The following is a 12,236-nucleotide window of genomic DNA, read 5'->3' on the forward strand; positions in this document are numbered from 1 at the left end:
AATAATAGCCAAATTTAGCAGTTTAAATACAGAGCTCCACAGTGCTTTACAGATAATAAATAAAAGCAGCTATGAAATGAATTGTAATTGAGTCACGTGTTCATTAAAATGAAATACAAATAAAAAACACAAAAAATGGAAAGAGTGTGTAAAATTGTTTGTTGACGTCGTCTCTGTCACTATTGGTTGACCGTATACGTCCCCGTCCGGTTCTTCATTGGTTTATCCAGGTCTTCCTGTAAGAGATGCATCACAGAATTAACTACAGAGCGATTATTTACCTTAAAACAACAGGTTAACATGTTGGAAAATCTTGCTTGCAGTTTTAAAGCTGCAGTTTGTAACTTTGAGCAAATATGATAAAAAAGAAGAAGAATTTATTTACTCTAAACCGCTGAGCATACAGATAAACATACAGCTTGTCTATAGTTGTTGTTTTTTAATTGTATTTATTATTCTTATTCTTATTATTATTCTTCTTATTATTATTATTATTATATGGATTTTATTTGTTCCCTTAACAAAAAAAGATGAAAAATGTTTTCCTGTACTTTTGTTTACAAAATGTAGTTTTTTTTTATGTGAAAACTAATAAACAAAGTGGGAAAAGAAAGATAACTGTTAGATGTTATTAAGTGTTGATAAGTAAACTCAAGAAGAAACTAAGATGTTACTAACAATATTAATGTGTAACAAAATATTAATAAGATTTGCAAATATTACTAAGATGAAGATGTATTACTAATAAGCCCCGAGGTGAATTTAGCATGAATATTATGTTTTGGTAACAGTTGTGATGTCACTAGAATTTTTTTACTAACGTGTCATGTCTAATTACTACAATGCTACATAAACTACTTCAAGGTTTCTAATGTTATAAAGGTATTACTAGCAAGTACAACTGTGTTACAAATAGTTAACAAAATAACTACTGCTAGAAAAGATAATGTAGTTACTAAGGAAGAGCAAAAAAAGAGAAATTGAGCAAAAAAACTAAACAATACTTAAATAAGTGGGATTATTTTTGTTACTGTATGTATATACATGTAATTAAGAATATAACTTCAATTCAATTCAATTTATTTTTATATAGCGTCAAATCACAACAGAAGTTATCTCAAGACGCTTTATATATATAGCAGGTCTTAGACCGTACACCATAACTACTTCTACAATACTTCTAACCTGTGAGGGTAATGATTTACTAAGGTCTGAATAGGTTATCTTTGACAGTATGCACTAACAAAAAGCTAAAGTAAATTGCTTGTAAATAAAACTCAATTAACACTTAGACTCACACCCACTGACAGCTTTTGTTGGTCCATTTCTGTGTTGTCATAGTGACAATCACATTACAGCTATTATTCTTCCATGTTCCCTTTGTAAATGTTGACTCTGACTCATAATAATACAAACACCTGAATTACAAAAAACCTCCCCAAGCCAATACACACCCGTTGATATTTAACATACGTCACCCCGTGTTCAGGACACACCAGGTATCTAATGCAACGCTGCAAGAAATAGCTGTTGTATATGTATTCTGTGGTCCTTGTTAAAGCTGTACTGATGGTGTGTTGATTTTCATTATAATCTCTCAGTCCTGTACATTACTGTACTTTAATATAATAGCGACTCATTGAAATTGGTTGAGAAATGTAGACGTTATAGTGCTTTTTATCCAGAAAAACACCAGCTTATGTTAGCTTGTTAAATTTTAGTCATTTCCTTCGGCTCTCTGTGCTTCGTAGCGTTACTGCTCCACTGCTCGTTTAGTCATTACTGCCAAACCTCACCTCAGTGAGTCCATGACTTGCCATAAATCGGGTTGGTTTAACAGCCACATTGGCAATGGTACACATAAAAATGGCTGCCGCTCTGACCATCCTGCATCGTTGATTTGAATGGAAATGTCTGTTCTACTCTATATTCTATTTCTATGAGATTAACTCTGTTCTGCTGCAGGGAAGAGACTCTTTCCCAGGCGTCACATTACATCACACAAAGACACATCCAACACACACTCTGCAATGTGTGTGTGTGTGCTTTTTTGGTTTAGCTGCGGTTGTGAGGACCAGCTCCTGACAGACCACTGTCCTTGTGAGGACATGTGTCCTTGTCAGGACATTACCGTTGTGATGTGTCCCTGTGAGGACATGTGTCCTTGTGAGGACATTACCGTTTCGATGTGTCCCTGTGAGGACACGTGTCCTTGTGAGGACATAACCGTTGTGATGTGTCCTCACAGATGTCTGTATTTAGAGACATTTGACTTACGTATCGTTTCCCGTTGGCCCCGTCGAAGCGGCCGTGCGTGGTGTACAGAGGGATGTCATCTCTGTGGGTCAGATGGTCGTAGGCACCGGTGTCGTTGTGGCGCCCCTTAAAGCAGCACCACCACACCAGCTGCAGAGGAAAAACACTGACTTTATTAGCTATATGACAAGAGTCTCTTTGCATATTAGTACAATGAGTGTGAGGTAGTGTAGCCCATTGGTTACCTTAGATAATATCTAAATACAGGAATACACCTAGCAACACCTCTGAAGCTCAATTAACATGTCAAGAAATAATTTCAGTACATTGCTCCTCCTAAAACAACAAACGCTGGAACCCATTCACAAATAAAATGTAAAAAACTGTCTATTTATTTTTGCCAGAGCAGCTCGCCTCTCTGAAGCCAGAAATCCAGTTGTGAATGTATAGAAATATCTTATTTAGTGGCAGTTGACTTAATATAATATTTAATAATTAAAGCTACAATGAGGAACTTTAATTTTGTATTGATTTTGGCGGTCCCTTTGGACAAAAGAGGTAGTGTTTCCGAGCTCCAGACTCCCTTTAGAAAACCTCTCATTTTACTGGAGCAGGGTCTGACAGTCTGTCCCGCTCGGTTCTGATTCTGGTTTTCCCGTGCTTCCCTCCCCTCCAGGGGGACAAGCAATAAGGCCTTGGCCTCCAGCAGTGTGTTGTCGGTGTTGACTCCCAGCGGGGACCGGCGGAGCAGCAACCCACCACCCGCCATAGGGGTCGGCTAAACTGGTCCCATTGGTTAACGTTAACTTTCTCAGCTAACACTCGTGATCCTGGAGAGTGAGTGACAGTAGGCTACATATTGAGAGAAACTAGTATTTCCTTCAGCCATTGTTAAAAAAACAAGACAACAATACTTGCTAGCCAGCGTTAACTAACTAACTAACTGCGTCAGAGGTCTGCGACGATATCGGCAACCCAACCGGCCCATCTTGAAACACGGACCCTGTGACGTTTACCATGCATTGTGGGTGTGACTTTTTGTCGTGTCATCACCATTCCTATCTATACAACCAATTTGTTTATGATTAAATTGTTAACTAGAGGACAATAGTGAGGTACCTAAGCTAAAATGTTCATAACAATTGGGCATTTTGCGATCAAAGCAACACATATGGCACAGATGTAGGTTTATAAGTTTGTATGAAAAGTAGGGCTGTCAGTCTATTAAAATATTTAATCTTTTGACAGCCCTAATGAAAAGATATAGATATTGGGGCACTGCAAATTTGACCCCTGAGGGAAAGATTTTAAAAAGCATCCTTAAAAAAATAAAGAGGGAAACATGACATCTGACATCTGATCTAATCAGCTTGAATACAACTTGGAAATCATTAAGAGTCATAAAATCAGTTTTATGCAACATTTTGGAATATTTGTCCCCTATTTGGCGGCCATTATGGAAAATCGCCGCCCTCACAGGCCAAATGTGTAGTGCCCTGATATCTATATCTTTTCATAAACATATTAACCTACGTCTGTGCCAAATGTGTTGCTTTTGTCGCAAAATTATTATGCTTAACTGCCCTTCTACAAAGTTCTTCATAGATCTTAATTTTGCTCTCAAAGTTCACCAGATTGACAAATTTAACTTTAAAACGTACAAAATGTTCTTTTCTTAATGCACGATGTTTCCAAAGTCAATGAGTAATCATGTTAAATAATCTCAATATTGACCAAAATAATCATGATTATGATTTTTGGCGTAATCGAGCAGCCCAACTCACCAGTCCGATGAGCAGCAGGAGCAGCAGCAGCAGAACCAGAGCAGCCAGGACCAGCAGAGCGATCCCCCATCCCGGTACGCCGCCACTGGCCGGGGACGGGGTCGTGCTCTGCGATGTGATTGGTTTACTCGGGGAAACAGAAACAGGTGAGCTGCTGGCTGTTGTAGTTCTATTTGTTGTTGCTATGGTAACATTAGACGTCGTCACGGTGGATGTAGAGCTGACATGAGTGCTGTTGTCGGGGGAAACCGTCGCAGTGTGTGTGGTGTTGGCGGTGTTTGGTGTCTCCGTGGTTACAGAAGAACCGTTTGGAGAGTTGGTTGTCATGGTAATGGTTGTTGTGTTTCTGTCGGAGGTTGTCGCATTGGTGGATCCATCTGTTGCTGCTGCTGTGGTGTTACTGGTGAGACTGGGACTGGACTCGGTGACGTTGGGACCAGTTGTGGTGTTACTGGTGGTACTGGAACTGGACTGCGTGACGTTGGGACCAGTTGTGGTGTTACTGGTGGTACTGGAACTGGACTGTGTGACGTTGGGACCAGTTGTGGTGTTTATGTTGGGGTCAGAGGTGGCCGAGCTATTGGTGTGATCCTTTGTCATGGAAACAGCGTGTGTAGAAACATCTGGACTGCTGGTGACTGATGAGATTGTTGTCTTGGGAACGGTCGTAGTGGAAGACGCTAGAGAATAAGAAGAAAAAAACGTATAAAGAGAACGGAGCTGACGGGAGAGCTAGCGACCACCTTGGAGAAGTTAGAGGAAGTAGACACGTGTGACTACGTCCGTTTTTCAAAATAAGATGTTAACAAAGGGAACTGTATATACAAAATACATATATGGAAATAAGATTGATTGGATTATATTCACCAGAAGTATAAAACGTTATATGTCCCTTATAAATTAAAAAGAAAATACCACTAATTTGTGAGGGAAATGTCTTTTTTCTTTGATTTTTGGGTTGCTGGAAAAAATTTAATAAATACTTCCTAACAATGACTGCTATATTTGACTTCAGGACATCTCTGACTACATACATGCTGAAAATCAAACATTTGTACTGGATTAATTTAGAAGAAAAAAGCTAACAAAAATAACAATAAATTGTAATATCAAATCACAATACTTAAACATCATAATACATATCGAATCGGGACACCCAAGTATCACGATAGTATTGAATGTGGAGATAAGCGCATCGTCCCAGCCCTAATAAATACAAATAATTACAATCATCCTTTTCTTAAAAGATTGTATAATATCAATACTCTTAGCTGATACAAACATTGCAAGAAAAATACCAATGACCATAAATACAGAATTCATTCACAGTATTCTTCAGCAAAAACACTTTTTCATCTGAACTCATCAGAAAGGTTCAATATCCAACAAAGTCATCAGATTTTCATTATTCAGACTAATCTCCCAAAACAGAGTGTATTCACCTCCGTCACTCAACATCAATAAATAACCTGAATCTAATTTCACAGTCCGTCTGTGTTTGAACTTCCATCCAAAAACTACATTTTCAGTTGTTCAGGAGATATTGATGGACATCTTTCAGTGTTTTCTGACATTTTATAGACTGATTTATCTATCAGTTAATCTACAAAATCATTCAGCAGAAAAGAATCATTAGTTGCAGCTGTAAGTAGATATTATAAACCTCCTCCACAGTCTATAAACTGATCTCTCTAATCTCTTTGACCTCTAGTTTGAGCTGTGTGGGAGTTTTCTGTCATCTAGAAAGTCAGTTTTCGTTCTACTTTGAGCCTCAATTAAACACTGTTATTGCTATGAGTATAAAAGTGTTTTTCTTACCCGAGGCGGTGATGGCGAGAGCGATCCAGAGTGCGAGCAGTGTCTCCATCTTTCTGCAGGAAGTCCAACAGTTTGTGACAAAGATCTCAGTGTGAGCGGCTGCTGGAGTCTGTTTCCACCCAGAGAAAGAGTCCTTTATACACCTGCCTCACCTGCACACAGGTGGAGGAGGAGGGAGGAGGAGGAGGGAGGAGAGGCTGCCTGGCACCCTCCCATCAGGCACACCAGGACCAGAGCTCCACTCTGTGGTCACAGTTTGTCTGATTATGGCTGAGCTACAGTGAAGTGGTTGCATTTTTTATTTTCATTTAATTAATCTATGCAAAGATAAAAATGCATTTGTTCGCCCTCCTCACCAAACTGTGTCCAGGATTTTAGATATTCAAGAAGTATGTGTGACCAAAACAGATTTAAAGAAGGACCTCCTGATCGTTGTGGGCAGCTGGAAGGAACTTTTTATTTTATTTGGGCTGCAACTAACGACAGTTTTCATTAGTGAATAATAGTATTATTTTTTTTTTTATCAATTTAAAAACAGAAACCCACAGATACTCAGTTTACTGTGATAATCCAGCAACACAGAAGTGTTTCTCTACAATATTTAATCTTTTAACTTCCTGTCGACAATGAGTATATAATATTATAATCCAACGTACCTATACTGTAGATATAGGTATGTTGGATTAGTTTTTTGTATGTATATATATTATAATATTATATGTATATATATATATATATATATATATATATATATTTTACAATGGCTGACGGGGCAGCCATTGTAAAATCTGTTGAAGGAACAGAGGAGGGGCCGGATTGGAAATGGGCCCTACGATTCCGTTCTGTTGTTGGAGCCGTTTCATGGGTGACCAATAGGAGGCGCTGTGTGTAAACCACCTGTGGGTAAACCACGGAGGTATGGTGGTGTAGACTGATTGGATTCAGGTGCGTCGCACAGCGTGACTCAGAGTAATGATGGCGGCGTGTTACTCTGACACATTTACTTTGTTATGTTAGAAGACAAACAGACAGATAAAGCCTGTCCGACTAAAGGTTTTGACTTTGGAAGCACGTCATCTAACGTTACACCGGAGCCAGCGTACAAATACCGACCACAACAAACAGTCAACATGAAGTGAAAAACCTTCCTCTATATGAGTTCTATGAGTTAAATAAGTTATATGAGTCATATAAGTTACATAGCAATAACAGTGTTTTTATCCGGTTCAGCGGTTCGTTGTCCATCACAAGGAAACGGTTGGAAAAAAGTCACGGTATAGTTTGTCGAAAAGTCATATAGTATGCCGAAAAAAGTTTAAAAAAGTCATATGGTATGTCGAAAAAAGTCGTAGAATAGTATGTTGAAAAATGTCATGAATAAAAGTCGTAGTATAGTATGTCGAAAAAAAGTCATAGTATAGTATATCAAACAAAGTAAAAAAAAATCATAGTATATAATGTCGAAAAAAGTCCTAAAAGTCATTACAAGCCAACACCAGGATTTCCAGTAGCTCATTAGCTCAGCTAATGGGAGGACAACTGGACTTTTTTCCTGGGGAGAAGCAATACAATCACACACCTGTTGGCCAACTAAAGGGGACTGCAGGATGCAGAAAGTGTAATCTGTCAGGAAAATACCCCATTCTGGTGCAAGGCATACCAAGTGCCCTTGTGTGGTATTTTTTCCCGATATTCAAGTTTAATTTTTGTTTTATGGGCTAATATCCCCTATTACAGTTTATAGAAGTCTTTATTGATTCAGCTGTATTTGTATAAACTGTCGGGAAGTTTAATTTATAACAAAGCTTCATATTTTGTAAACTTCATAATTTTTATGTGTAAAATTCTTAATTTCTAAGGTAACTAAAGCTGTCAGATAAATGTAGTGGAGTAGAAGTAGCATGAAAAGAACACTGAAGTAAAGTACTTCAAATTTATATTTAAGTACAGTACTTGGATAAATGTACTTTCGTTACATTGCATCCCTGTAAATACTGTCTACAGGTAGTATGAAGTCGGGACGCAGCATCTATTCGTTGGTGTTTTCCCATTCACTTCAACAGCTGATGACAGCAGCATCTAGTGGCCATTATAGGAACTGCAGTAGAATACAGAGAGTTTAAAATGATTTTTATTGATTAAGACAGCAGTTGTTTTATTTCTACAGCGTTTGGGATTAACATGAATCTGGAGGCAGGACTTTGTAATGATGATGTCATTAGTTTAGTTGTAGGCGTCTTTCTCAGTCTGTGATTGGCTGGATGGTGCAGCCAATGGGAGCTCAGGAGTCAGCGCAGGCTGGACAGGCTCCGCCCCCGAGTCACCTGGGGAAAGAAGGACAGGTCAAACTTTTTTTTAGACACAGAGCCACCAAAACCCCAATAAATCATGTGTATATATATATATATATATATATATATATATATATATATATGTAGATCTATATGGTTTGTTTTTTTAAAGTAGAGCAGGATAGAAGAATCAACAGAGTAGAGATTAGAGTCCAGTAGAGTCCTTGTCTCACCGCTCAGACTGGTCAGTCTGGTCCCCAGTTGGCTCCAGAAGGAGCAGGAGCTCTGACTCAGACCCTGATGATGTCGGAGGGCGGGGCTTAGCTGCAGGTAGGTGGGCGTGGCCTCAGAGGACAGGACCTGCTGCCAGCGGGGCAGAGTTGACTCTGCCCATACACGTGACGGGTTCGGGTTCCTGAGAAAAAAACAGGAAAAATTAACTTCATTATCTAACGAGCATTAATGTACTTTTTTTCAGAATAGTCCCCTAGAGATTTAAAATGATTTTTTCCGAGATTTGACATTGTCTAACTAGCGTTAATATAACGCTAGTTAGATAAACTAGCTAACTAGCGTTAACACAATGGTCGTTATATTAATGCTAGTTAGCTAGTTTATCTAACTAGCGTTAATATAACGAGCATTGTGTTAATCTAAAAAGCGTTATCTAACTAGCGTTAATATAACTTATGTTAATATAACATGCATTGTGTTAAACTAACTAGCGTTAATATAACTTGTGTTAATATAACATGCATTGTGTTAAACTAGCGTTATCTAACGAGCATTGTGTTGATCTAAGGAACAGTTATCTATAGAGCGTTAATATAACTAGTGTTACTATAGCGAGGGTCATCATTAGCTCATTAATAATGTCGCTGAGTTGTTTATTAGTGTTTATGTAATGAGCGTTAATCTGACCCGGTCCTAATGAAGCTGGAGAAGTAGGTCATCGCGACCACAGAGAGGCGTCGGTCAGAGGAAGTGAAACGCTGAGAGCTCATTGGATGATGAGGTGTCCCAAACACAAACTGAACGTCAAGAGGAACAGACACATCGGCCCTGCACACAGGAAACAATCAATATCTTTGATCAGTACGGATCAGTTCAGTTGATGACACACAGTCACAAAGAGTCAAACTGAAGCTACAGTTCAAGGTATGCTAACATTAGCAAGTGAGCTAACTAACAGTAAACAGTGGGTACCTGTTGTGAGAGCTGGTGGCAGGCTGGTGGTACAGGAAGACGTTAGCTTTGCTGCTAGCCCAGTGGCTAGCCATCTGCTGACTGGGACAGATGATGAACAAATCTCTGCAACACAAACAGTTCACCTTTTTGTTTAGAGTTTGGTAACCACGGCTGGATACCAAATCTTTGTACTTTGTTTTATTCAAATAAGGCTTTGTAGAAAAGTGCTAGTTTAAATACATTTAACCAGTACCCAGCAGTAATGTACACACAAGATTATAAACTAAACTGAACTGAATGTAGTTTTTATGTGACCTGGTGGCGTTGTTGAGCGCTCTGGAGAACAGGTTGTATCCGGCAGGTGAGGGACCATGATCCAGAGAGTAGAACCAGGCCGCCGCCTCCTTCAGCAGGTCACTTCCTGTCACTCCGCCAAGTGAGCGACTCAGAGCCTCGTAAAACGCCGTCTTACCGTCAGCTCGACCCTGCAGTGCCTCAAAGTCCTGAACACAAACAAAATAAACACACAAATATTTAATTAGTTGACACCTGTTTCTTTGTAGAGCTAGTAATAATGTAATGATTTAGGGGAAATGACACTTATTTTATTCTTTACTTAATATTGTGGAAGAGATTTTCTCACTGACAACCTTCTTTACTTTTCTAGAAGTCTTTAGTGACTATTACCACTTTACTTGTTTGACGCTTTTGTCCAACGTGATGAACACATAAATAGAGCTGGGACGATACACCTATCTCCAGTTTCAATACTATCACGATACTTGGGTGCCGATTCGATATGTATTGCGAACTGTATATACAGTTCCCTTTGTTAACACCTTATTTTGAAAACCAGACGTAGTCACACATCTATACTTCCTCTAACTTCACCAAGGTCGTCGCTAGCTCTCCCGTCAGCTGGATGTATAGTGTTTAACACTTTGGATTTAACATGTGAGGGTGCAGGTCGCATCCACGCAGACCCTCCGCGGTTTTCTACTTTCTCGTTTTGGCTCGCTGCGGTTTGTTTTGGTTGAAGGATACGGAACGGATATGACGGAACGTTACTCAGACTACAACAATAAAAGCGGTAACTTCCTTATACCTCCGCATAGACTCAAATGATTTCAAAATTGTAAATACATGGGTGAATCTTCAAAGTACAAACAAAGTCACTAAGATGCTTTAAACGCTTGATTTGTCTTAATTTACAGAAGTTTTCTTTTGTCTTAAAGGCAACACACCACCTAGCAACATTTCAGGCAAAACCACTTTCCTGTACTCCAGTGTCGACACATTTCAACTCTCCAGAAAAGCAGCTATTTCAGCACAAACTGGTGAGTCACATTTGCAGATGTTTGCAGTTTTGTATCAGAGCCGTTTCACTTTACAGACTCACAACTTGAACAAATTCTGATTTGTTTTGTTTAAGAAAAGGTAATAAATTCCACATTAAAAGCTGAATATTGTCATTTGACATCATCACCACTTTTTAAAATGTTTCCTTGCTGTGTTTTAGTTTCTGTCCTCAACATTAAATATTTTTTTTATCAAGTCGTTTTCTGTGTGACCTCTGACCTTTATCCTGCGAGCTCGGCTGATCAGACCGTCGTGTTCAGATGTTCCCAGAAGCAGGTCGACTCTGTGGAAGGACGACTGGGAGACGGACTGACGAACCGGAGTCCAGGACTGAAACGGACCACTGACCGCCAACAGCTGCAACACACAGACACACACACAGGTGAGACATGAAGAAACCTGGACTCTCTTTCAGACCATCGTGGTGAACTGTTTTTTAAAGCGTACTTTGGTCTGAGCAGCGTTTAGCGTGTGCACAGGCGTCGCTCTGAGGCAGGCAGCCAACTTGTCGTCATCAGTGAGGTCAGAGGTCACGCAGCCGAGCTCTTTGGCCAGATCGACCGCCTGACGTCTGGCAGTGGAGGGAGTCTGAACCAGTGATGGAGAAAACACAGAGCCGCCCTGCAGGAGGAACAACAACATACATACATATAATTAAACAAAGAAATGTCCAGTAAATAAGTCATCTGAACACCGCTGGTGGTGATAATCTAACAAGGTTTATTTTCTGTATTTAAAGCCACACGTCTTAAATACAGTTCCATTTTAAATTCTGTTACTGAGGTCTTGTGACGGTGTGTTGAAGTGCTGTTGTTCTGGTGGGAAATGAAATTACTGACAGCGGTTACTTTGGTTTTATAGTTTTGGTCTTATTCTCTTTTCTATCTGGAATTAAAAATGTCCTAATCAGTCTAAAATCAGATTTTATCCTCCTTACAGGTGCTCTTTTTATTACTTTTGCTGTCTTGTATCACTACCGCGAAATGATACTTAGTACTGCTACTACCAGACTGAAGGTGGACCAGAAGAAGAGGAGGAGTTCTCACCATCAGCATCATACGTTGGAACAGAGGAGGAGAGGAAGAGAGGAGATGAAGGCTGGTGATGTCAGCACCACGTCGCTCTGACCCGACTGTCACTCTCATGTTGTCTCCGCCCACCACAGAGATGTGGGCATTAACCCAGCGAAGCACCGCCTCCTGGTCCGACAGACCGTAGTTACCATGGAGACCAGACGAACCTGCAGACCGACATTTTTAGAGTAATTATTATTATTATTAATAATATAAATTTTATTATAGCCTTTTTTCCCTTTAGTAACCATGATGATGTGTTTAGCGGGCGGAGCGTTAAGTGGAGGCAGAATAATTGTCTGAACACGTTAGTTAACGCTGGCTAGCATGTGTTGTTGGCTTGTTTTTTTAACAATAACTGAAGAAAATACTAGTTTCTCTCAATATGTTCTGTCACTCACTCTCCAGGATCACGAGTGTTAGTGAAGAAAGTTAACATTAACCAATGAGACCAGATTAGCCGACCC

At 39.6% G+C, this 12,236-nt stretch overlaps 2 protein-coding genes across 2 annotated transcripts in view; both read right to left on the bottom strand.

Moving 5' to 3' along the window:
* Positions 1-97: 97 nt before the first annotated feature.
* LOC141779543 (uncharacterized) lies at positions 98-6,182 on the bottom strand. Its single transcript, XM_074654429.1, has 4 exons — positions 5,859-6,182; positions 4,041-4,720; positions 2,278-2,406; positions 98-236 (listed from the first exon to the last, which is right to left on the bottom strand). The coding sequence occupies exons 1-4, from the start codon at positions 5,905-5,907 to the stop codon at positions 180-182; spliced, it is 915 nt and encodes a 304-aa protein (XP_074510530.1). The 5' UTR covers positions 5,908-6,182; the 3' UTR covers positions 98-179.
* A 1,789-nt stretch (positions 6,183-7,971) lies between these two features.
* tg (thyroglobulin) overlaps positions 7,972-12,236 on the bottom strand; it is a 46,379-nt gene continuing 42,114 nt past the window's right edge. Inside the window, exons 43-50 of the mRNA XM_074654418.1 lie at positions 11,743-11,936; positions 11,144-11,317; positions 10,916-11,053; positions 9,653-9,840; positions 9,356-9,460; positions 9,071-9,211; positions 8,383-8,564; positions 7,972-8,182 (exon numbers count right to left, since the gene is read on the bottom strand). Of these exons, the coding sequence (XP_074510519.1) occupies positions 8,082-8,182; positions 8,383-8,564; positions 9,071-9,211; positions 9,356-9,460; positions 9,653-9,840; positions 10,916-11,053; positions 11,144-11,317; positions 11,743-11,936 (1,223 nt within the window). The 3' untranslated portion in view covers positions 7,972-8,081. The remainder of the gene's footprint in view (positions 8,183-8,382; positions 8,565-9,070; positions 9,212-9,355; positions 9,461-9,652; positions 9,841-10,915; positions 11,054-11,143; positions 11,318-11,742; positions 11,937-12,236) is intronic.

This window comes from Sebastes fasciatus, chromosome 12 (assembly GCF_043250625.1).
Source record: "Sebastes fasciatus isolate fSebFas1 chromosome 12, fSebFas1.pri, whole genome shotgun sequence".
Lineage (NCBI taxonomy): Eukaryota > Metazoa > Chordata > Actinopteri > Perciformes > Sebastidae > Sebastes > Sebastes fasciatus.